The sequence below is a fragment of the Bufo bufo genome, chromosome 1, assembly GCF_905171765.1.
Source record: "Bufo bufo chromosome 1, aBufBuf1.1, whole genome shotgun sequence".
Classification (NCBI taxonomy): Eukaryota; Metazoa; Chordata; class Amphibia; order Anura; family Bufonidae; genus Bufo; species Bufo bufo.
Genome location: NC_053389.1, coordinates 46,204,072 through 46,230,746, shown reverse-complemented (window position 1 = coordinate 46,230,746; position 26,675 = coordinate 46,204,072). Strand labels below are relative to the sequence as shown.

Here is a 26,675-nt window from a genome sequence, read left to right as displayed (position 1 = left end):
ACTTCTTACCACACATTTGGGCCCCTAGAATGCCAGGGCAGTATAACTACCCCACAAGTGACCCCATTTTGGAAAGAAGACACCCCAAGGTATTCCGTGAGGGGCATGGCGAGTTCCTCGAATTTTTTATTTTTTGTCACAAGTTAGCGGAAAATGATGATTTTTTTTTTTTTCTTACAAATTCTCATATTCCACTAACTTGTGACAAAAAATAAAAACTTCTATGAACTCACTATGCCCATCAGCGAATACCTTGGGGTGTCTTCTTACCAAAATGGGGTCACTTGTGGGGTAGTTATACTGCCCTGGCATTCTAGGGGCCCAAATGTGTGGTAAGTAGTTTGAAATCAAAATCTGTAAAAAATGGCCGGTGAAATCCGAAAGGTGCTCTTTGGAATATGGGCCCCTTTGCCCACCTAGGCTGCAAAAAAGTGTCACACATCTGGTATCTCCGTACTCAGGAGAAGTTGGGCAATGTGTTTTGGGGTGTCATTTTACATATACCCATGCTGGGTGAGATAAATATCTCGGTCAAATGCCAACTTTGTATAAAAAAATGGGAAAAGTTGTCTTTTGCCAAGATATTTCTCTCACCCAGCATGGGTATATGTAAAAAGACACCCCAAAACACATTGCCCAACTTCTCCTGAGTACGGGGATACCAGATGTGTGACACTTTTTTGCAGCCTAGGTGGGCAAAGGGGCCCATATTCCAAAGAGCACCTTTCGGATTTCACCGGCCATTTTTTACAGATTTTGATTTCAAACCACTTCTCACGCATTCGGCCCCTAAAATGCCAGGGCAGTATAACTACCCCACAAGTGACCCCATTTTGGAAAGAAGACACCCCAAGGTATTTCGTGATGGGCATAGTGAGTTCATGGAAGTTTTTATTTTTTGTCACAAGTTAGTGAAATATGAGACTTTGTAAGGAAAAAAAAAAAAAATTATCATTTTCCGCTAACTTGTGACAAAAAATATAAAATTCTAGGAACTCGCCATGCCCCTCACGGAATACCTTGGGGTGTCTTCTTTCCAAAATGGGGTCACTTGTGGGGTAGTTATACTGCCCTGGCATTCTAGGGGCCCTAATGTGTGGTAAGTAGGTAAATGACCTGTGAAATCCGAAAGATGCTCTTTGGAATGTGGGCCCCTTTGCCCACCTAGGCTGCAAAAAAGTGTCACACATCTGGTATCCCCGTACTCAGGAGAAGTTGGGCAATGTGTTTTGGGGTGTCTTTTTACATATACTCATGCTGGGTGAGAGAAATATCTCGGCAAAAGACAACTTTTCCCATTTTTTTTATACAAAGTTGGCATTTGACCAAGATATTTATCTCACCCAGCATGGGTATATGTAAAATGACACCCCAAAACACATTGCCCAACTTCTCCTGAGTACGGCGATACCAGATGTGTTTTGTGTAACACTTTTTTGCAGCCTAGATGCGCAAAGGGGCCCACATTCCTTTTATGAGGGCATTTTTAGACATTTGGATCCCAGACTTCTTCTCACGCTTTAGGGCCCCTAGAATGCCAGGGCAGTATAAATACCCCACATGTGACCCCATTTTGGAAAGAAGACACCCCAAGGTATTCAATGAGGGGCATGGCGAGTTCATAGAATTTTTTTTTTTTGGCACAAGTTAGCGGAAATTGATTTATTATTTTTTTTTTCTCACAAAGTCTCCCTTTCCGCTAACTTGGGACAAAATTTTTTATCTTTCATGGACTCAATATGCCCTTCACGGAATACCTTGGGGTGTCTTCTTTCCGAAATGGGGTCACATGTGGGGTATTTATACTGCCATGGCATTCTAGGGGCCCTAAAGCGTGAGAAGAAGTCTGGAATATAAATGTCAAAAATTTTTTACGCATTTGGATTCCGTGAGGGGTATGGTGAGTTCATGTGAGATTTTATTTTTTGACACAAGTTAGTGAAATATGAGCCTTTGTAATTGATCACCCCCCTGTAAGGCTCCATTTTGACGTTCGCATGTGTTTTCCGGATCCGATCCATGTATCAGTGGATCCGTAAAAATCATACGGACGTCCGAATGGAGCCTTACAGGGGGGTGATCAATGACAGGGGGGTGATCAATGACAGGGGGGTGATCAGGGAGTCTATATGGGGTGATCACCTCCGTCATTGATCACTCCCCTGTAAGGCTCCATTCAGACGTCCGTATGTGTTTTGCGGATCCGAACCATCTATCAGTGGATCCGTAAAAATCATACGGACGTCTGAATGGAGCCTTACAGGGGGGTGATCAATGACAGGGGGGTGATCAATGACAGGGGGGTGATCAGGGAGTCTATATGGGGTGATCACCTCCGTCATTGATCACTCCCCTGTAAGGCTCCGTTCAGACGTCCGTATGTGTTTTGCGGATCCGATCCATCGATCAGTGGATCCGTAAAATTCATACGGACCTCTGAATGGAGCCTTACAGGGGGGTGATCAATGACAGGGGGGTGATCAATGACAGGGGGGTGATCAATGACAGGGCGGTGATCAGGGAGTCTATATGGGGTGATCAGTGGTTCATAAGGGGTTAATAAGTGACAGGGGGGGTGTAGTGTAGTGTGGTGCTTGGTGCTACATATTACAGAGCTACCTGTGTCCTCTGGTGGTCGATCCAAACAAAGGGGACGACCAGAGGACCAGGTAGCAGGTATATTAGACGCTGTTATCATAACAGCGTCTAATATACCTGTTAGGGGTTAAAAAAATCACATCTCCAGCCTGCCAGCGAACGATCGCCGCTGGCAGGCTGGAGATCCACTCACTTACCTTCCGATCCTGTGAGCGCGCGCGCCCGTGTGCGCGCATTCACAGGAAATCTCGCGTCTCGCGAGATGACACACGGATGCGTCCAGGAGGAATGAATCAACCACCTTCCGGACGCATCCGTGCGTTAGGCGGTCGGGAGGTGGTTAATAAATACAGCTTTCATATTCTGTTATCAAAAAAACACTTTTTTGGAAATATACAACATCTGGATTAGCCAGTGTGCAATTTAAGCTAGAAATACACCCATCATTTTCTGGGGTTTTAAAAACACACTTTTTTTTGCCAAAAACCACTATTTCCAGGCCTTGCAGCATCAGCACGTGTGAAATTACAGGCTTATATACTGCTGTCAAAGTCAGTTGTTAAACAAACACTCGTTTGTTGGCAGCCTTTGATGCAGATGTCATTGTGGGATACACCCTTAACCGCCTCACGTCCGCCCATAGGATATAAACGTCCTATGGGTGGACGTCTATTTCTGACAGCACGTTTTAAAACGTCCTGTCAGAAATAGCAGCTGCACGCTAATCGTGCAGCTGCTGATCGGGTTGCCCGCTGTCAGTGACAGCAGGGCAACCCTAAGACAAGGCAGGGACAGTGCCCAGGTGTCCCTGCCTTCACGATCGCTGCAGACACAGCGCTCGCCGAGCGCTGTGTCTGCAGAGCAGGAAGCGCTGTGCGCTTCCTGTTCCGGCCCGGCGGTCATGTGACCACCGTGACCGGAGAGTGCATGGGCTGTGTGACCACATGACCACATGTGGGGTGTTTCTGTAAACCGCAGAATCTGGGTAATAAATATTGAGTTTTGTTTGGCTGTTAACCATCGATGTGTTAAAGAAAAAAATTGATTAAAATGGAAAATCTGCCAAAAAAGTGAAATTTAAAAATTTGATCTCCATTTTCCCTTTAATTCTTGTAGAACGCCTAAAGGGTTAACAATATGTGTGGGGGGGAGGGGGGCATAAAATTTTTTTGCTATGGGGCCCATGCATTTCTAGCTACGCCCCTGTAGACCGGTAAAAAATAAATAAAAATAAATTGGCAGTTAAATTTTTGGGTGAATTTCTGCAATTTTTTGGTGTGATGTACCACTGCTATACCTATTAGACCGTTAAAAAAAAAATACATTTGTCACATTTTAGGGTCAAATTCACAAATTTTTGGGTGTAATATACCCCTCCTCTACTTAGTTGACAGCTTAATAAGTTTCAATAATTTTTATTTTACATTTTCGGGTGAATAAACAATTGTTTTCTGTCATAGACCCCTGCTCTTCCAAGTAGACAGGTTAATTAATTTCTGTAACTTTTCTGTTACATTCTTGGGTTGACATTATACAATTTTAGACGTGAATAAACCCCTGCTCTGCATAGGTGACAGGGAATAAAATTTCTGAAATGCTTCTTTAATTGATGCGCGCCCCCTCCTTTGATTCAATGCTTAAACTTAAGCAAGTTGTTCCACATTTAAGCTTCAATACTTTGTCCCACATTTCCGCTATACTCTTTTGGCCAACATTTGCGCCTCAATATCTTTTCCCACAAATCCGCTTGACTCTTTTGGCCCACATTTGGGCTTCTGTAATTTGTCCCACATTTGCGCCTCAATAGCTTTTCCCATGTTTCTGCTCGATCCCAAATTTTTAAAATAAATTTATCTCCCTTAAATTTGGTCTCTCTTTCTCACGCTCCCTCTCCGGCCTGGAACCCTGATTCCCCGCCACCCGTGATCACCATGGTAGGCGCATAAAAGAACATCGAAAGTTGATAGAGCAGATATCAAATTGGATCGTGAACATCGCAGGGACGTGCGATATGGTGGGGCAGTAAGTATGCACACGCCTACACGAACTGACTGACAGGGGTCAGCCCATGCAACTTCTGGGTCTCCAAATTGGGCACATGGCCTGAGCTTGCCCTTTACGCCTTGGAGGTAGTGGCCTGCCCTGCAGCCAGTGAATTGTCTGAACGTGTGTTTAGCATGACTGGAGGGTTATATTTCCCAATGTTTTGGAGTGTACCCTAATTTTAAAAAAAAGAAAAAATTTTTTAACCAAAAAGCAGTGTAGGCTACCTCCTCCTCCTCCACCGCCACTTCCAACTACACCGCCACCTCAACCTCCTACTCCATATGGACCTCGTCCTCCTAGATCAAGATTATTATTTTATATTTTTACGTATTTTATGTTATTTAAAGTCATTTCCCTATCCACATTTGTTTGCATAGCACTTGCCACGCTCTTAACCACATTTTGACGATATTTGCAGCCCTCTAGCCCTTTCCATGACATTTTTACAGCCATTTTAGTGCTCAAAAGTTCGGGTCCCCATTGACTTCAATGGGGTTCGGGGTCAAGAACTTTTTTCTGAAGTTCGGCCCAACCCGTCGAACCCGAACATCCAGGTGTCCGCTCAACTCTAGTCACAGACCAACCCGTTAATGGGATTTAAAGGGGTTCTCCGGGCTTTTAATATTGATGACCGGCACCCCAGCCGATCAACTGTGTGTCCTGTTGCTGTTTTTTGTGACAGAGACTTCCTATCACTTCAGTGGCGCGTTTGCTTGGGACCTTACATAGCGACTATGGCACGTCTACTTCATCCCTCCCTATTACCTCCCTTCATCTCTATTTGGGCAAGCTCGCCGGTCAGCGCTCTGCCCAGGTTCATGTGTCATCCACAGTCTTCACCTTACCCGTAGTTTCCCTCAATACTGTACCAAATTTGATATCTAAAATAGCAGAAGCAATTTGGCAAAGCTTCGTCTTCATTTGGAAGCAGAATTTTTGAGGTTTTAGAAAATTTGTAACTAATTCGATTAGTACCGAGCCCATGAATATAAACTCTTGTATGAACTTGGGTAACAAATTATAGGACAGGAACAATGGAGCCAGAAGATACCATGAACAGGCCTCAAAAAGAACCAGGAAGAGGCCTTGGACAGAAGCAAGAGCCTAGGCAGGAACGTGGTCAGTGTCACGTGCTTGATGTCCAAGGCAGACCTCCAGGACGTCTTGCAAACAGGACACAGGCAAGATACAGACCAGGGACCAACAGAATACCTTATTACACATGTAATAAAAGAACATGACAGTACAATATATGCAGGTTAGGTAATAGTGGTAGACCTACCACAGAACCAAGTGCACCGGCAGACCAGAGGCAAAACCCAGAGAGCAGAGAGCGAGTGAGCCCCGTTCTTCACAGAGCCCCTGGTGGTGGGAAGCAACTGGGCCAAGGGCTCACCGGTCGCACCTCCAGGAAGGTCCCGGTACACTTGGCCCCTACCTGCAAAGAACCACGCTGGTGCAAGCACCAGCGGAACAGACAGCAGAACTGGAACCCAAGCAAACACAGGACATGGATAAGACAACAAGACAAACGGGAACCAGCACAGAAGCAGGTGCCTGGACCCCATGCAGAATGGAAGCATGGCGGTCTCAGGCAGAGCTGCACACAGACTAGAGATCCTCCCTCCGGAGAACCCAGGAGCCCTCTCACAAAGGCAGGACAAACACAGGAACAGAAGCAGTAAGGCACTGCCGGACAGACAAGGAACAGACTAGATCAGAAGCAGTAGGCACTGCCAGGCTGGACATGGAACAGGATCAGAAGCAGTTTAGCACTGCCAGGCACAGACGCTGTTAGAGCACTGCTAGGCTAGACATGGAACAGAGCGGATCAGACCAAGAACAGGAACAGAAGAACAGGCAAGGCATGGACAAGGACAACAACTGGGGATGAGCGAATCGACTTCGGATGAAACATCTGAAGTCGATTTGCATAAAACTTTGTTCTAATACTGTACAGAGTAGGAGCTCCATACAGTATTAGAATGTATTGGCTCCGATGAGCCGAAGTTATTACTTCGCGAAGTCTCGCAAGACTTCGCATAACAACTTCATAAATCAATTTGTACTCTAAAAAAAAACATTTCCCGAACTCAGGTTCGGTTCCAAGGTACCGCTTGGAACTGAACCCGAGTTCGGGAAATTGTTTTTTAAAGTACAAATTGATTTATGAAGTTGTTAATGCGAAGTCTTGCGAATCTTTGCGAAGTAATAACTTCGGCTCATCGGAGCCAATACATTAGGGGGCACCTAATAAGCCACACCCAGGAGCAGACCAGGGGAAGTTAACCCCATCAGAACCAGGATTAACACCCACAGCCAGTACACAAGGCTCATGCAGCCAGCCTGCACGGCAACAGAGACAGGATCCACAGAGATGCAGAAACGGGAATCCACAAACACAGGCCACAGTTCACACACACCACCGCAGACTGCACGCAGCCCCAAGCAACCAGTATACACAGGTGTCAGCCTGCAGCCAGTACGAGAGAGGGCATGCAGCCCGCCTACACAGTCACAACTGTCACAGGGAACCGCACTGTGACAGTCTGGAGTAGCATCCAAGGGTCTAGGCGGAAAAGTAGTAAGGAGTATACAGTTTCCAGGTGCCAGGAACATGGACAACAAACAGAACCGACCAGGAACAACCCAATTTATTGAGCAAGTTGGAAGTTTTTTTTTTAAACTGGTGTATTCTTACTTTTTAACAGTGCAATCCAGTATGAATAACTGTTTGATGTGGTAATATATAAAGCACTAGAACCTGTGGCACTTTGATGCTTAGGTCCAGAGTGGAGAGTCCTTTAAAGGGGTTGTCCGGGTTCCCCCCCCCCCCCCCCCGTTATGTCACCGGATGTCCAAAAAAAGCCCTTGCCCTGTGTGATTCAGGGCTGGGTAAAGGAGAGCATCGAAGTATGAAATACTCTGATGCTCATATCAGGGGGGCTGCCTGGGTGAAAATAGGGATATGTGTGGGTTCCGCTCTGAACCCAGACAACCCCTTTAAGAAGAAGCCTGGGGAACCATAGCATAGGGGGATGCAGAAGTGCATTGGGCAGCGGCCCTTTAAGTGTCAGGAGGCTAGACAAAGCACAGGGGGTCCCAGCCGGAGGGCAGCAGTAGCGAGCAGCGCGCCAAGGAGTAAAGTAGGGAGCAAGCACACCAACCCAGGCAGCGGGAAAGGAGAGCAGGACACCGGCCCAGGTATAAACAGGGGAGCAGACTATGACACCCGGCAGTGAAGAGTCAGAGAACGGACATTATTTTTACTTTATTTATGAAATAATCTATAAATTGCAGCGCGCCTCGTTTCGCTCTGGTCTCGGAGCCGGCGCACAGCTGGAGTGAGGACAATCGGGCAGAAATCACTGTACAAATCACTATTCAGATGAGGCTTGTTCTGTAAAATGTTCTAACGAAAATAATTTGGACAGTCGTGGGCCACTAGGTTCCAGGCATCATCAAAAGCGGAGACCACAGGTGGAAGCAGGGGCCCGCTTTCGGCCCCGTCCAGGTTCTGTAAGAGTTGCTCCATACTGGACATCCCCAGGATCACAGCGTCACCCTGTCTTCCCTGGGGACATAAAAAAAAAAAAAAAAAAAGTGATATACCTGGACCTGCCAGAAACAACCACTGAAATACTCTGTGCTGCCACCGCCCACAATATAAGGACACCCTTCTCCTGAAATACTCTGTGCTGCCACCTCCCACAATATAAGCACACTCCTCTCCTGAAATGCTCTGTGCTGCTGGGATCACTGCTCCTCCCTCTAAGAAATGTTTAGTTTATGACCTTCTACTTGCATCTATTCCCCTTCTCCCACCCTGACTGTGCCCAACGTGTGCCACTAAAACACTCTGTGCTGCTGTGGGCTCCCTGGCAGCGGAAGATAAGTTTCGCCAGATTCCTTCCCTTACCTCAGCTAGAGATCAGGGCACATACCTGTAGCTTAGAATGGTGGTACATCCAGCGGAGAGCGGCGGACGTCAGGGTGGGCCTGTCCTCACCGTACGCCTCCTGCAGCGCCCTCTGCACCAGGTCAATCGCTTGGAAGTGATGCTTCTTCCAGTACCTGTACAATGTCCGCCGGGAGACTGCGTTAGCGTCCAATACCCTGCCCCATCCCCCACCGTACCGGTGAGTATTAACCTGCATCGTGGATACACTGACCTGTTCCTGTACGTCTCGGCCCAACTGTTCCCAAAAAACCTGGAGGGCGCCTGTTCCGTATCCTTGTACTCATATTTGTATTTGCCGGTCAGAAGCCCCCCTGCAAGACAGAACACGACCAAGGCTACAGGATTCACAGGTCTTATCAATAATACAGGCTCAGCCTAAATGGCTTCTATTGAAATGAAAGCCGTTAAACTCCAATACCGCAGAGGGAGGATTCGGGACAGGGAGGCCCCTTCTAATACACACCCGTCCTGGTGCATGCAGAGGCTGAACAGGGACTGATTTATTGTGGGAAATGATGGCAGTTCTGAACTATAATGTGGTGCACTCACCGGCCAGAGGATTGTAGGCGTAGAATCGGATTCCAAGTTGGCGCAGGCAGGGGAGCAGCTCCGTCTCTACTTGTCTTGTAGTGGCATTGTACATACCCTGGAGAGGAAAGGGTTATAGGATCCTGTCACCAGGAAATACAACTGGCTTATATGCTGTGGAATTGCAGTGCGCTACAGGGCTATTGGACAGATATAATCAATTTATTAAACAAAATTTATAGCGCTAATTATAAACTGGATCCTAGGTTTTGCCGAGTTTGGTTGTTGGATCCTGTTTATTGACTATCCTGTTTTGTACAATGAGTATTTTTGCACAGTGTTGAACATAATATATGACACAAGAATTCTGTAAAATGATATTGTTTATTTTTACAAAATAATAAAAATGTATCTGATTTAAAAAAAGGAAATACAACTGGCTTATATGAACCTTTGGTCATTTTGTACATACATTACTGATCCTGAGTTACATCCTGTATTATACTCCAGAGCTGCACTCACTATTCTGCTGGTGCAGTCACTGTGTACATACATTACTTATCCTGTACTGATCCTGAGTTACATCCTGTATTATACTCCAGAGCTGCACTCACTATTCTGCTGGTGCAGTCACTGAGTACATACATTACTTATCCTGTACTGATCCTGAGTTACATCCTGTATTATACTCCAGAGCTGCACTCACTATTCTGCTGGTGGAGTCACTGTGTACATACATTACTTATCCTGTACTGATCCTGAGTTACATCCTCTATTATACTCCAGAGCTGCACTCACTATTCTGCTGGTGCAGTCACTGTGTACATACATTACATTACTTATCCTGTACTGATCCTGAGTTACATCCTGTATTATACTCCAGAGCGGCACTCACTATTCTGCTGGTTCAGTCGCTGTGTACATACATTACTTATCCTGTACTGATCCTGAGTTACATCCTGTATTATACTCCAGAGCTGCACTCACTATTCTGTTGTTGTGAATTGTGTACTCAGAAACCGAGCTCCCATAATGTAAGGCATCACAACAAGAGCTGTGCAGACTTTGAACTATCAGAGCGTGCCTGCTGAACAGCGAGTTCAGCTCTGGAATACATTGTACTGATACTGAGGGGAAACTCCGTTGTTTATTTTAATTTCCTGCTGCTACATTGTATCACCTGCAGCCAGATTATCATGGACGTGCAGACCCCCATAAATCTACCCACACTTATAGTAATGCAGATCTTTATTTTAACCCCTAGAGTACCTGGTATACGGTCGGCAGCACCCAGTTCCTCTCTTTACAGATGCAGTAAATCTCCATCACCTCCCAGGACGCGTAGTTGGACAGACCCAGTTCTTTGAACTTGCCCTGCACAGAAAAGACAATTTAGCAATGGATTAAATGAAGAGCTGTGCAACTTAATGCAACTATTATATTGTCTGCTTGCTGTCAGTGAATGGAAACAATTTGGTTACATCTGAACTACTCCTTCACACATACAGCTATATCCAATCTGTGTGTTTCCAAAAATGCCCAAGCCTACATCAGGACCACATACATAACTGTGTGAATGCTGTGTTTGGCTAACAGAGAACTGACTAAGTGCTGCAGTGTAAAGCATGGGGAGAAGGAGGTGGATTTCCCTGCAGTACCCCTAGGTTGGCATATCTGTCTTTATATTCTCAGCCCAAGGACTTACAGAGCTTTCTTACAAGTGCATTACCTCCTGGTACAGCTCCTGGCAGGCAGCCAGCGTCTCCTCCACAGGGGTCTGGTGGTCCGGGGCATGGAGGTAGAAGAGCTGGACGCTGGACCTGTTCAGCCGCTGGAGCGAGGTCTCTAGCTGCTGGCGCACGCTCTCCGGTCTCAGCGTCTTTCCCTCCCATGGGTTGGCTTTAGTCGCCATCTTCACTGGCAGAACATGGAAGAAGGAGAAAACGTAGATTCAGCCGCTTGGAAACCTCCACATCAGAGGCAGAAAACCCATAAAGACCTTCTCACCGCCGCGGGTCCGTAAGGCTGCATTCACACAACAGTGAAAAACAGACACACTGTTCGCTTTTCATGGACATTTTTAACCATTTTTGCAGCCATTTTCTGGCTGTTTAGCATCCACTTTTAATGCCCGTTAGACGGATAAGTTTGAACCGCCCTTTTTTTAAAAAAAAGTTTTACCCAATGTCCCCCATAGTACCCCCTGGACATCAAATCCCCTCCCCCCACAGTGCAACCAGTATGACTAATACCCCCATCAGTGGTCCCCTAGTATTTTGGATGCCCCAGTTAGTGGCCCCCAGTATTATAAATGCCCCCATTAGTGTCCCCCAGTATTATGAATGCCCCCATTAGTGTCCCCCAGTATTATGAATACCCCCATTAGTGTCCCCCAGTATTATGAATGCCCCCATTAGTGTCCCCCAGTATTATGAATACCCCCATTAGTGGCCCCAGATATATTAATGCCCCCATTAGTGTCCCCCAGTATTATGCATCCCTCGCCCTTAGTGGCCCCCAGTATTATGAATGCCCCCATTAGTGTCCCCCAGTATTATGAATGCCCCCATTAGTGTCCCCCAGAATTCTCCCCTTTACCCCCCATTACTGGCCCCTAGTATTCCCCCCTTTGGCCCCCATTCTACTTGTCTAAAAAAAAAAAAAAACACTGAGCTGCTGCTGTGTTCAGCACTCGAGGACTGTCTACCCTGACACATTATCACAAACCCTCAGCTGTGTGGGCAGAACCAGATCAGGTTGGGTTTTCAGCCTTTAGATGTAATCAGGAAGGATCCTAATCTTAATAAAACATTGTGAAATTTAAAGGGAACCTGTCATCAGCTTTGTGCTGCCCATACTAACGGCGGCATAGAGTAGAGACGGGTGAGTGGATCTCAGCGGTCGGTCATTTATAAGTTAAAAGTAAGTGGTTGGGGGGACGTGGCCGACATGAGCGCACGCACTTGAGGTCTGCTCCGTACCCCGACATCCTGGCTGCACAGAAGGACGAGTGGCAGGTGCAGAGGAGGAAGAGAAGATCTGGGGGGGCGATAATGGGCCCCAGTAAGGCACAGTCAGCGGCTGAAAAGCTCAAAGAATATGTGAGGCAGGAGGCCTAAAATGGCGCCGCCGCTCCTGCTACACCGCGGGCGGCAGTAACGCGGGGTCAAGCAGCGCAGCAGTCAGAGGCGGAAGGATCGGGGGAGCCAGAGGTAACCCTTCAGACTGTCTCTCACCAGCTCCTAACTGCAATCTCCACCTGCCAGACATCACTTACCTGCAAAATAGAGGAAGTTAAGGTGGATCTGGGCCTGCTGAGGCAAGATGTGCAGCAGCAGCTCAGGGAGCGTGTGCGCCATACTGAGGACAGGGTCTCGCCGCTAGAAGATCTTACTAGGCCTCTTGCGAGCAGAGTGCATGACGTGGAGAGGTCTGTGAGCTTATGGCAGCAAAAGTGTGATGACCTCGAGAATAGAGCCAGACACAACAACGTCAGGATCCTGGGGCTACCTGAGAGAGCGGAGGGCTCCGACCCGGCTACCTTCCTGGAACTCTGGTTCAAGGCACAATTCCCTGAAGCGCCATTTTCTGGCGCCTACGCAGTTGAAAGAGCGCACCGGGTTCCCGCCAGGCCTCCCCCTCCAGGAGCTCCCCCAAGGCCCCTACTGGCGCGAATGCTCAACTGGAAAGATAGAGATCTTATCCTGAGCCAAGCAAGGAACAAGCGCGACATCAAACATGAAAGCGCGAATATATCGCTGTTTCCTGATTTCTCAGCGGAGCTGCAAAAGAAGAGAGACACTTTCATCTCTGTTAAGCGTCGACTCCGCGATATGAATCTACAGTATTCCATGGACTACCCGGCGCGTAGTGAATATGCCAATTGGGGGTCCCTGGTAATCACAATCTAAAGAGGCGGAAGAGTGGATCTCCAAGAGGCCAAGTCGTCCAGGCCCCCGCTGAAGATTTTATCATTACAGATGCCGCAAGTATCCCGTGTTGTAATGATGCGCTTACCTGATACATGCGTTCTGCTGACATTAATATCATGGTCCGGGACTAGGGAGGAATTCCCTCATTGTATGCTGGTGACGTGATTGAGCCTCCAGGATTTCACCTTGGTGTGTTGGCGAAGACGCCATTACCCCTCCATCTGCCCGTCCCCTATTCCTCATTGCTTTATTCCCTTTCCTTTCCTCCTCTGTTCTTCTTCTTCTCCTCTCCATTATTGTTATATGTAAACGCATTATCCAGTGTTATCCCATTGTCACGGGGTTGAGCAGACACCTGCATAGGTTTAACACCATATTGCACTATGCAGGTCTCCGGTAACTCAGCCATATTACAGGACGGCAGAGATGTCATCGTTTACAGGTTTATTCACTTATCTGTTACTCTACAATTAAGTTGTATATTGTTTATACTGTTAAAGGCATGGGACGCTAAGTACAATACTGCAACGCAAGGGGTCTGCAAGAGAAGGCCTGAGGTAACGGGCCTTGTTCTTCATGGAGGTGAGTTGCTGACTTGTCAGGAGAATAGGCCGCTGAGTCAAGAATGGCAGACTTTAATGTTGTATCTTGGAATGTGAGGGGACTGGGCAGCCCTAGGAAAAGGATTGCTGTAGTCTCCCATCTCCGGCAGTACAGCCCCCACATCCTGGGACTGCAGGAGACCCACCTGACTCCAGAAACAGGGAACAGAATTAAGAAACCATGGGCTCAATGGTCTATAAATGCGTTCGGGTCTACACATTCCAGAGGGGTTGCTATCCTTGTTCACAAGAACATTAGATGGGAAGGAATCGGTGGTAGATCCTGAGGGGCAGTATATCCTGGTGTATGCATTCATCAATTGTACTCCATATGTTGTGGTTAATATACAGTACAGACCAAAAGTTTGGACACACCTTCTCATTCAAAGAGTTTATTTTCAGGACTATGAAAATTGTAGATTCACACTGAAGGCATCAAAACTATGAATTAACACATGTGGAATTATATACATAACAAACAAGTGTGAAACAACTAAAAATATGTCATATTCTAGGTTCTTCAAAGTAGCCACCTTTTGCTTTGATTACTGCTTTGCACACTCTTGGCATTCTCTTGATGAGCTTCAAGAGGTAGTCCCCTGAAATGGTTTTTACTTCACAGGTGTGCCCTGTCAGGTTTAATACGTGTGATTTCTTGCCTTATAAATGGGGTTGGGACCATCAGTTGCGTTGAGGAGAAGTCAGGTGGATACACAGCTGATAGTCCTACTGAATAGACTGTTAGAATTTGTATTATGGCAAGAAAAAAGCAGCTAAGTAAAGAAAAAACGAGTGGCCATCATTACTTTAAGAAATGAAGGTCAGTCAGTCAGCCGAAAAATTGGGAAAACTTTGAAAGTAAGGGCTATTTGACCATGAAGGAGAGTGATGGGGTGCTGCGCCAGATGACCTGACCTCCACAGTCACCGGACCTGAACCCAATCGAGATGGTTTGGGGTGAGCTGGACCGCAGAGTGAAGGCAAAAGGGCCAACAAGTGCTAAGCATCTCTGGGAACTCCTTCAAGTCTGTTGGAAGACCATTTCAGGGGACTACCTCTTGAAGCTCATCAAGAGAATGCCAAGAGTGTGCAAAGCAGTAATCAAAGCAAAAGGTGGCTACTTTGAAGAACCTAGAATATGACATATTTTCTGTTGTTTCACACTTGTTTGTTATGTGTTAATTCATAGTTTTGATGCCTTCATAGGTCATGAAAATAAAGAAAACTCTTTGAATGAGAAGGTGTGTCCAAACTTTTGGTCTGTACTGTATATAACCCCCCCCCCCCCCCCCCCGCCACTATAACCATATTCCAGGTGGTGATGAGTTTTGCTGCGCAGTATCCCAATGCTAAACTCCTCTGCATTAGGGACTTTAAGCCAGCCAGGGGCGCACTGTCCAGAATAGATTATCTTCTCGGCAATGCCGCAATATACACAGATCTCCAAGATATAGGATATGGATCACAGGGGCCCTCGGACCATGCACCGGTTCTTGCTCAATTTAGACTATATGATGGTATTAAACAGAGTGCCAAAATGCATGTACACCCTTTCTGGTTGTCTCTCATGTCCACGAATGATAGAATTCCTGATCAGCTTCAGATGTTTCTGGAAGTGCAGGATGAGATGACGGACGATTTGTTACTCTGGGAGACATTAAAAGTCTACTTGAGGGGATGCCTCAAATCATCTATATCCTATATCAAAAGAGATTCAGCGCGCAAAGAACTGGAATTACATGCTAATTGTAAAGAGGCAGAGAACGTCTCCAGGTCTGATCCCACTGAGGTGAACAGGCAGGACTGGATGCTTAAGGGAAGGCTCTACATGATGCATCTCAGGGAAAAGAGTGAGCGTAAACTGTTCTTTTTAAAGCAGCAATCCTTTGAATCTGGCAATCAGGCAGGTAAATTACTTGCTCACATTGTGCGCAGTAATAGTATGTCCCCCCCGGTCATTAGAATAAAGAACTCTGAGGGCGCGGTGGCAGAATCAGTCGGCGATATACTGGGAAGCTTCAAGGGGTTCTACCAAGACCTCTACAAGTCCGCGGCTCACTACTACTACACCACCCAGCAGTTGGGGCTTTATCTAGCGCAGGTAGCACATCCTCAGCTCAGTGATGAGGATAGGAAGCTACTAGAGGCTGATATTTCACTAGACGAAATTCAAATGGCAATAACGGAGCTGCCAGCGGGCAAAGCGCCAGGGCCTGACGGGATCCCGGTGGAAGTGTACACTAAATATACTGATGTATTGGGGCCCGAGCTTCTTAAGCTATACCTTGCTGCTCAGCAAAGACATCGGCTACCAGAATCTATGTACGATGAGACTATAGTGGTGATCCTGAAGCCAAAGACCCTCTGGAGTGTGGGTCTTATAGACCGATATCGCTCCTGAACCTAGATTACAAAATACTCACAAGACTACTGGCCTCCAGACTAAACAAGGTAATCACCACTATAGTACATAAAGATCAGTCTGGGTTTATACCGGCTAGGTCGACATCTGATAATATCAGGAGGGAGCAGGCCATGGCGCAGATAGGTGCGGCAAGGGATAAGCACTGGGCCCTGGCCTCACTGGACACTGCCAAAGCCTTTGACTCAGTGGAGTGGGTGTACTTAAAAGAAGTGCTACAGAGTTTTGGATTTGGCCCTAAGTTTGTCAAGTGGGTGGAGATATTATACCAACTTCCCAAAGCTAACATACTGGTGAACGGGTCGCTCTCTGAGTCCTTCAAACTTCACAGAGGCACTAGGCAAGGATGCCCCCTGTCGCCGCTTTTGTTCGCCATAGCGATAGATCATCTCGCCCTAAGAGTCAGGCAGGATCAGGTCTTTAAAGGGGTGTGCATGGGGGACAGGACAGATAAAGTTGGGCTATACGCAGATGATCTCCTTCTCTTTATGGATGAACCAGAAACTACGCTCCCTAGAGCAATTGATATAATAGGAAGGTTCGGGGAATACTCGGGCTTGCACATAAATTGGACGAAATCAGCTCTTATGCCCCTATGGACGCACACGTGGCCCTCACAATACTGTAATTTGCCAGTTGTAGATCGCTTTAAGTACCTGGGGATTGTGATTACCAGGGACCCCCAAAATTGGCATATTCACTAAATATAGCACCCCTGGAATCCCTGTTCACTGATAAATTCTAAATATGGAGGACCCTGCCGTTATCGACCATGGGAAGATTAAATCTGGTTAAAATGATCCTTTTACCTAAAGGGCTATACCTCCTAGCGCATGCATGCACACCGGTATCGCAGGGATTCTATGGCCGCATCCATTCACTGGTGGCTAGTTTCATCTGGGGGGAGTCCAGACGGAAACTCTCCCTTAATGTCCTGCAGAGATCCAAGCTAGAGGGTGGTGCCGCCCTGCCCGATTTCTTCCTATACTATCTAGCTGGGCAGTTGAAATTCCTAATTCCCTGGATCCTATCGTCAGAATTGCCAAATTCAGAATACTACCTCAGGGAATAATTAAGCATGACCTCCCTGTGGCCAGTACTGGAAGGGTCGTGCTTTGTGCCCACGCGCTTGCTCCCCATTCACAAATTGGCCCACCAGGTATGGAGTCCTGCCAAGATGCAATCGTTTAAGGATCTCCCAGATGATATACAGCTATGGGATAACCCTATGTTTGCCCATCTGAAAGAACTGGAGGGGGTTAATTTGTGGAAGGCCCAAGGTGTCAATACCCTGAGAGATCTATATGTTGGGGGCACTCTATGGTCCTTTTTGCAATTGCAGGAAAAGTTTGAGCTACCTCGAAACCTTTTCTTTAGATATTTACAACTGAGGCACGCGTTAACAGCTCAATTTGGGGCAGGTGACCGGAAAATATCAAGATATCCTCTAATAGGGGTTCTCAGATCACAGGGTCCGAGAGGTATTATTTCTGAGCTCTATACGCACCTGCTCAACAATCGAATGCTGATGAACCCTCTTGCTGTTGAGGGGAAGTGGAGAAACTCAATACCTTCCCTAACGGCCGATGACTGGAATGAAGCCCTGATGGCTCCAACAAGGGTCTCTCCATCAACTAATAATCGGCTGATCCAGCTGTTTATCTTGCACAGAAGTTCTCTCAGGCCTATCAGGCTACACAATATGGGCAGAATATCACACAATAGATGCCATAGATGCCTTCAGGATGGGGCTGATTTCTGGCATCTCATGTGGGACTGCACATATTCAAAAAGCTTCTGGAAAGCAGTAACAGAAGTGCTGTCTACTATGGTTCCCACTGCAGTGCCGTCATGTCCTAAAAGCTGTGTTCTTGGAATACTAGATGAGGAGGTCTGGGGGCATCACCACAGGGGTTTTTTTTAAGTGAAACTCAATTTTTTGCTAGGAAAGCCATAGCTCTGAGATGGATGGCTGATAGAGCACCTACAATAGGTCAATGGAAGTCATTGGTCAATCACGCTGTTAGTATGGAAATAATTGTCTTTATACATAGACGGTGCCCACAAAAGTTTAATAAGGTATGGGGTGAGTGGTGTGCATCTCCTTTGACATTGCATAATGCATGTATGTATTCCGTGGCCGATGTATGATAATATGTGGACTTCGAGCCCTGGACTAATGTTTCATTAACCCCACTGGTTCCTGATGTTGATTGAGATGAGATTTCTTTTCAGACCTGTTGCGAGATCCTCGAGTTGTAATACGATATCAATGTATCCCCTGTGTGGGATTTACCCCTGATTTATTCTGATGTAACACGCCTTTCTTGTTAAACTTCAATAAAACGAGTAAAAAAAATAAATAAATAAGTAAGTGGTTGCCGAGAACCGACATCACAATCATTGCAGACCGGGCCTGGAGAAGAGTCCCGACCACCTGAGAAGAGTCCTGGTTATTCATAAATTCCTGCTCTCCTGCCCACCTGCTGATGACTGACAGTCTAAGGCCTCATGCACACGACCGTTTTTTTTTGCGGTCCGCAAAAACGGGTTCCATATCTCCGTGATCCGTGTCCGTTTTTTCTTCTGTGGGTCTTTCTTGATTTTTGAAGGATCCACGGACATAAAGGAAAAAGTCGTTTTGGTGTCCGCCTGGCCGTGCGGAGCCAATCGGATCCGTCCTGACTTACAATGCAAGTCAATGGGGACGGATCCGTTTGACGTTGACACAATATGGTGCAATTGCAAACGGATCCGTCCCCCATTGACTTTCAATGTAAAGTCAGGAGTCCCTATTATACTATCGGATCGGAGGAAACACGGATCACGGCCGCGGATGAACAACGGTGCATTTTCCGAGTTTTCAACAGAAAATCCTCCTCCACAGAAAATCAAGGAAAACGGAACAACGGCCACGGATGCACACAACGGTCGTGTTCATGAGGCCTAAAACTAAGTTTTCTCCCTTTCTCTCTAGGAGAGAACGGCCAATCAGCAGCAGATGGGCGAGAGAGCAGGAGATTATAAATAAGTCTGACTATTCTCCAGGCCCGGGCTGCAATGATTATGATGCTGGTTCTCAGCAACCACTTACTTTTAGCTCATGAGTGACACACCGCTGAGATCAGCATTTCTGTCACTAATTTCTGCTGCCCTCGGTGAGGTCGGTATAAAGTTAATGACCGGTTCCTTTTAAATACCAAGCACATTAGAAAGTTGCACAACTTTTCCTAATCTATTAAAGGGGTTCTCCAATCTCTAGATACTGATGACGGTCATCAATACTAAAGCGGTGGAGGTCCGGGACCCTCACTGGCCAGCTCTTCTCCTGTTCTCAGCCGTCAGTGGAAAATAAGATAGTGGACAGAGCAGGAAGGAGATGGTGTCGTGGCCATGCTGGGGTACTGCAGGTCAGCTCCACACACACGTGACCTCCGTCCGTGCCAAGTACCGGGGCTCTAACTCCCGTCCTGATGAAACGCCAGGTCAAGCGCGCTCGACGCCTCTCCATTCATTCTCTATGGGGCTGCAGGACACAGTAGATCGGATCAGGGTTCAGTAACCTCCGATGCTCCAGCCGCTGGAAATAATTCTCACCCAAAGTGAACGAGAGCGCGCTGCGCATGCGCACTGCTATGGGAGTTCCAAAAAGAGTTGAGTAAGTGCGCTCTGCTATGAACGGAGGGCGGTCGTGCATGCGCGGCACGCTCTGTTCTAGAGATTGGTGGTGGGACCCGCATCTGACGGCGAATGGTGACCTCTTTAAGCTTTGTTTTCGGATGGCTGAAGGACACTTTAAAGCTCGCAGTCACTGCAGTTACTTATTTTACGGATCGCACTTATCACCAGGTAATGACTGGCGGCGTCCTGGCACCTTCACCGCCGATTAATGAGTGACGAGGAGGAGGAGCACTCGTAATATTAAGGAATGATGTGAAGGTGACCACTGATGGCCACATCCATATTATATAAAGTATATTAGTCGGATGCACAGGGTGGTAGACACACCAAAAAAGGGTGCTCTCAGTCTTACAGCGTCACCCCGCTGTTAAAAGAGAATGAAATGTAGAGAAAATGACTGGGCACACCTAAGAATATTTAGTTACTAATGTTTATTAGATAAAAGGACAAATGGTATAATATAGTGGATAATATAAGATATATACTTGCGACAGTAAAGTAATATAACGTGTGTATATTGGGCAACACTTCATATATTATTCTATATATTTGTGGTTGTCGTGCGCATTAATCACTGTAGATAGCGGTACAGCCTGTGACCAATAGCTCCACTCCAAATACAAATAAATAGAGTTGATGCATAAAAGACAACCTTACATAAAAGCAACAATGTATATCAATTAAAATACAGTATAATATAGGCAGAAATGGTCTATATAAAAGTGTTAGTCTTGATAAAAATATAAGCCGCGAGCCTAGGATGAAATATAATATAGTATGATACACTAAAATATGGACTAAAATATAGAAGTTCACTGTCCTGGAATGGTCATGAGAGTCCAGGTAGAGCAAATGTCAGTAGGGTATAACAAAACTAGCCCTGATAGGGCAATGTGCAGTTTCTCGTGAGTAATATCTTACTCCGTAACTGACTCGGCGGCGTCCCGCTTTCAGTCAGAAAAGAATCCAGCAGTGAGATGGTAAATAAGTTTAGGAACAGTCTTACCGGTGTTGGAGGTTCCTCACATATAGAAGGAGCCTCTGCTGGCTATCGAAACTTTGCTCCCGGTTTTTCGGTATGATTAGGTAGAACCCACAGTAGGTGTTTTGGGTCACCTGTTGGTTGTAAACTTGCTGCACGCGGTCTCGCTTGTTTCAAATGCGGTTGCGATGTCACAGCTCCGGGTAAAGGTTTCAGACCAGCTTTGTAAAACGGTGCGGACTTGTTCCTGAATAGGATCAGTGTGGTGCACTCACACGAGGTAGAACTTGGGGGGTCAGACTAGACGCGTTTCGGGGCTAGAGTATCCCCTTCTTCAGTGGCTATCCGACCTCCCCAAAAGACCTTTCTTTTATGCTCCACGAAGGAGCTTTACAAAACCCGGTTCCTGCTCTGGTTCCGGAAGTCCTATAAAAGCAATTGTCCCATCGAAAAATATTTTCTTTATCGATATACTAAAAGCGGCTTATTCTTATTCCATTTGTTTCAACCATTGATAATATATGTCCACATCTATAAGTATCATATAGAGTTATTTTGTTAAATAAATAACATTAAAATATCCTTGCGATTCACTTGCGGTTTATTTTAAATATGTGTTGTAACTACAGAAACGGCTAGACAAATGATGTCTGCATATATAAACATATACAGAGAACGCTCCAAAGGCATTACCAGTACATATATATATATATATTTAAATATTTAAAAATCCCTATAAAACTTCATTTATAAAAATTCATTTTTAAATTTTTTTGATATTTTTTAGTTTTTTAATTAATTATTATTTATGGAATGGAGAGGGAAAAAGCAGAAAAAACAAATAGAGGGTTTCCTAATCAACCAGATATTTAAATAGTTCAAAACAAATAGTTTATATACATTCTAATATTCAAGGATACCCAATTGTGTATCTGATAGGGTGTGTATCTGTATATTCATGAAAATAAATGTAGATATTAATATATATTCTCGAATAAATCTACAGTAAGTTATCTAAAGATCCAGAAACATTATATATCCCAGCATTTTATATATATCCAAAATCTAAATTTTTTTTAAATAAAATTTATATTTTATATATTTTTGTAAAAAATGCATAAAGAAGTATTCTATTCAATAACATAATAGATCTAGAAAGGATCCCCTAAAAATGACAAAAATACATAAGAATTTCATAAAAAACATAAAAGCTCATAAAAATCCATAAAAATCTTTTAAAAATCTTTTAAAAAACTACAAAGGAATTTTTCATTATTTCATTAAATGACGAAATTGAGGCAGTAGTAAACACTATCGATAGATGTAACCTGCGAGGACTGCCGTCGAGGGGGAGCCAGCCGGGGCAATAGCTATTCGGCAAAGCTCACCCTCAAAGGCAGGCCCCAACCACCAATCACAAAAAGCCAAAGAGTTCACATTCTGCATTTAAGCCGTCAGGAATCATGGTCTCCATTTCAAAGATTCTCTGTGTTTCTAATCTTGACATTTTGCTAATGTGGTTACCCTTTCTCCAGCTTTTTGGAACTTTGTCTATGGCTGCAAATTTTAAAGTTAGATGGATGACTATTGTGCGCAATTTTAAAGTGTCTAGAAAGTGAGTGGGTATCTACGCCCTTTTAAATATTTGATATATGTTCAGAAAGGCGTTTCTTAAGCGTTCTTTTGGTCCTGCCTATGTACTGGCGTTTGCAGGGACATTCTATCATGTAGATAACATTTTCTGTACTACAGGTTAGAAATTCTCTTATAGTATGTTTGTGTCCATTTGTGGTCGCAATTATTTATTTCGTTTGTTTTGTGAAAGATGTTAATTTACAGTTGCCACATTGGCCACACCTGAAAAAGCCCTTAAGGTCCATCCATTTTTGTATTGATGGGGTATTTGTTCGTTGTTCGTCTTCCTTAACTGTAGGGGCTATTTTGTTTCCCAAAGTTGGTGCTTTGGTAAAAACAATCAGGGGTTTTAATGGGATTGTTGTACCTATGGTTTTTTCTTTTTAATGATATCCCAATGTTTATTTATAATGTTTTTTATTTTACTGTGTTCACTACTATAAGGTAATATTATTTTCACTTCATTGTCTGTTTGTCCTTTCTGATTTTTAATTTTATCTTTAAAAAACTCCTTTCTATCCATTTTAGTGACTTTGTCTAGTGCCAAATTTAGAATTTCTTCTGGATATTCTTTTTTTTAAAATTCTGATTTTATTTTTTCAGCCTCAATTTCAAATTGATCCTTCATTGTGCAGTTACGTCTCAACCTTTGGAACTGGCCCTGCGGAATGTTGGTAAGCCAACTTGGTAAGGGGCAGCTGTTAAATAAAATTTAACTATTCCGCGTTGAGGGCTTAATGAATGTACAAGTTTTGAGTACATTATCCTCTACATAGATTTTTAGGTCCAAAAATTCTAAAATTTCATTACTATTTGTTCCAGAAAATTTGAGGTTAAGATTATTGTGATTAATATCTTCTAAAAACTGATTAAGTGATTCGGGGCCTGATTTCCAGATAAAAAACACATCATCGATGTATCTTTGCCAGAGCACCAGGTCCGTTCCCAGTTTGGGGGCCACAAATTGCTCTTCCCAATCGGCCATAAATAAATTAGCGTAACTGGGGGCGAACCTGGTGCCCATGGCGGTGCCCCGAATCTGCAGGTAAAAGGATCCATTAAAATAAAAATAATTATGATTTAATATAAAATCAATACCCTCAATTAAAAAGTCTATCTGTATGTCTGTCAGTCTACCTTCCGTTACTAGTTGTTTTTTTATTGCTTTTTTGCCTTGTTCATGGTCAATGACCGTATATAAGGATTGTACATCCAAAGAGCCCATGAACCAGTGATTTTCAAATTGCATATTTTCTATTTTCTTTATTATTTGCGTTGTATCTTTGACATATGAAGGTGTGTTTTTCACTTTGGTTTTAAGTAGAATGTCAATATACATAGAAAGATTTGCAGTTAATGACTCAATCCCTGAAATGATCGGACGTCCGGGTGGATTTGATTTGTCTTTATGAATTTTCGGGATGCAATAAAAAGCCGGAATTCTGGGGTATTTATTTAAAATGAAATAGTGTTCTTCATTATTTAAAATTCCTCTGTCCATTCCTTTTTTACAAAGATTCCTTAAATTGGTATAAAATTGATCAGTTGGATCATTTTTTAAAAGTTGATATGTACTGGTATCCGCCAGTTGACGTAGGCATTCTACATTATATTTGTCTGTGTCTTGAATCACTATGGAACCACCTTTGTCGGCTGGACGGATTATTATATTATTCTCTTTTTGTAAATGTTTAAGTGCTATGGTTTCTTTTGCTGTCAAATTGTTGCGTTTATATTTAGAGTTGCTTTTTATCTTTTTTACATCCCTCATAACACATTCTCTGAATGTTATCAGTTCTTGGCTGAGTTCATTTCTCGGATATTTCTTTGATTTATTTTTCAAAGAAGTGTGTATGATTGGGTCTTTGATTGTGGACAAAGAAATTTCTCGGTTCACTGGGTTTTTTAAGAAATATTTTTATAGGGATTTTTAAATATTTAAATTTATATATATATATATATATATATATATATATATATATATGTACTGGTAATGCCTTTGGAGCGTTCTCTGTATATGTTTATATATGCAGACATCATTTGTCTAGCCGTTTCTGTACAACACATATTTAAAATAAACCGCAAGTGAATCGCAAGGATATTTTAATGTTATTTATTTAACAAAATAACTCTATATGATACTTATAGATGTGGACATATATTATCAATGGTTGAAACAAATGGAATAAGAATAAGCCGCTTTTAGTATATCGATAAAGAAAATATTTTTCGATGGGACAATTGCTTTTATAGGACTTCCGGAACCAGAGCAGGAACCGGGTTTTGTAAAGCTCCTTCGTGGAGCATAAAAGAAAGGTCTTTTGGGGAGGTCGGATAGCCACTGAAGAAGGGGATACTCTAGCCCGAAACGCGTCTAGTCTGACCCCCCAAGTTCTACCTCGTGTGAGTGCACCACACTGATCCTATTCAGGAACAAGTCCGCACCGTTTTACAAAGCTGGTCTGAAACCTTTACCCGGAGCTGTGACATCGCAACCGCATTTGAAACAAGCGAGACCGCGTGCAGCAAGTTTACAACCAACAGGTGACCCAAAACACCTACTGTGGGTTCTACCTAATCATACCGAAAAACCGGGAGCAAAGTTTCGATAGCCAGCAGAGGCTCCTTCTATATGTGAGGAACCTCCAACACCGGTTAAGACTGTTCCTAAACTTATTTACCATCTTACTGCTGGATTCTTTTCTGACTGAAAGCGGGACGCCGCCGAGTCAGTTACGGGAGTAAGATATTACTCACGAGAAACTGCACATTGCCCTATCAGGGCTAGTTTTGTTATACCCTACTGACATTTGCTCTACCTGGACTCTCATGACCATTCCAGGACAGTGAACTTCTATATTTTAGTCCATATTTTAGTGTATCATACTATATTATATTTCATCCTAGGCTCGCGGCTTATATTTTTATCAAGACTAACACTTTTATATAGACCATTTCTGCCTATATTATACTGTATTTTAATTGATATACATTGTTGCTTTTATGTAAGGTTGTCTTTTATGCATCAACTCTATTTATTTGTATTTGGAGTGGAGCTATTGGTCACAGGCTGTACCGCTATCTACAGTGATTAATGCGCACGACAACCACAAATATATAGAATAATATATGAAGTGTTGCCCAATATACACACGTTATATTACTTTACTGTCGCAAGTATATATCTTATATTATCCACTATATTATACCATTTGTCCTTTTATCTAATAAACATTAGTAACTAAATATTCTTAGGTGTGCCCAGTCATTTTCTCTACATTTTTTTCTCCACATCCATACCATGCCGCCATATCCATCACTAATGCACGCCACCGGAATTTACAGTCTGCAAAACACAGATGGCGTCCATGTTGCATCCGTTTTTTTTTTTTTTTTTTCTCACCCTTTAAGGTCAATGGGTCCGTGGTCCGCATGCTTTCGGCATTCGCATGTCCTATACTTGGGCCACAAAATGCGGACCGCTGAGCCATTGAATTAAAAGGGTCCGCAAAAAAACTGATGCATCGTGGATCTGCATTTTTCCGACCGCAAAATTCATACGGTTGCGTGCATGAGGCCTTAACTGCCACCTGACGTGTATGGGACCCTCATGACTGTCACCCTGCCCAATATCTTGCAAACTTGCCCCATCCTTCGTTCCTAAAGGAGATAAGAGGCATCCAGAAGGACTGGCAGCCGCTTTGCCCCCTCCCCCAGTGAAAGGCTATGTAATGTGTGGGACCATGAACTGCTCTAATACAATAATTAACACGATTCATGGAAGTTACTACAGTGTAAAGTGGAGTTTACTAGCTGTCAGCAGGGTCATGTGACTACTTAGCTGTCAATCAGCGCCTCAAGTCTCGTTCTGACATCAAGCCCCGCCCAATAGCCGTTTACTGATTGGCTGCCAGCCGCTCCAGATCGAGGCTTGGGCCGCAGCAATCCCGGAAGTGTCTCCACTTACCTCCAGCACCGAGGCCGAGCACTCCCAGCACCCGCTCGGTCTCCCCGTCTGCGTACATGAAGGCGGTGTCCAGCTCGTTGTAGCCGCGCCTCAGGAACTCCTGCACCGCAGCCCCGCTGGCCTCTGCGTCCATGCGGCGCCCAAACTCCATGGTCCCCAGCACGGAGCGGGGGAGCGCCGGCGGGGGAGGAGGCGCGGTGGGGGGAGACCGAGACATAGCAAAGCGGAAGACACTGACCGATACCAGCTGCCGAACCGACCTCAGGGAGACTGACAGCATGGCAGTTATGCGCATGCGCAGTAGCCTCCTGGCAGGCAGTC

General features: G+C 44.7%; 1 protein-coding gene across 1 annotated transcript; it reads right to left on the bottom strand.

Annotated features, from left to right (window-relative positions):
- Window positions 1-7,896: 7,896 nt before the first annotated feature.
- LOC120994220 (aflatoxin B1 aldehyde reductase member 2-like) lies at window positions 7,897-26,675 on the bottom strand. Its single transcript, XM_040422666.1, has 7 exons — window positions 26,355-26,675; window positions 10,863-11,050; window positions 10,403-10,507; window positions 9,155-9,251; window positions 8,817-8,916; window positions 8,589-8,718; window positions 7,897-8,218 (listed from the first exon to the last, which is right to left on the bottom strand). The coding sequence occupies exons 1-7, from the start codon at window positions 26,647-26,649 to the stop codon at window positions 8,057-8,059; spliced, it is 1,077 nt and encodes a 358-aa protein (XP_040278600.1). The 5' UTR covers window positions 26,650-26,675; the 3' UTR covers window positions 7,897-8,056.

Coding starts and splice junctions, on each gene's coding strand:
- LOC120994220 (XM_040422666.1), bottom strand. CDS start 26,649: ATGCGCATAACTGCCATGCTGTCAGTCTCCCTGAGGTCGGTTCGGCAG. Junction 10,508..10,862: donor GCCAGGAGCTGTACCAGGAG/GTAATGCACTTG, acceptor TTTTCTGTGCAG/GGCAAGTTCAAAGAACTGGG. Junction 8,917..9,154: donor CGCCTACAATCCTCTGGCCG/GTGAGTGCACCA, acceptor TCTGTCTTGCAG/GGGGGCTTCTGACCGGCAAA.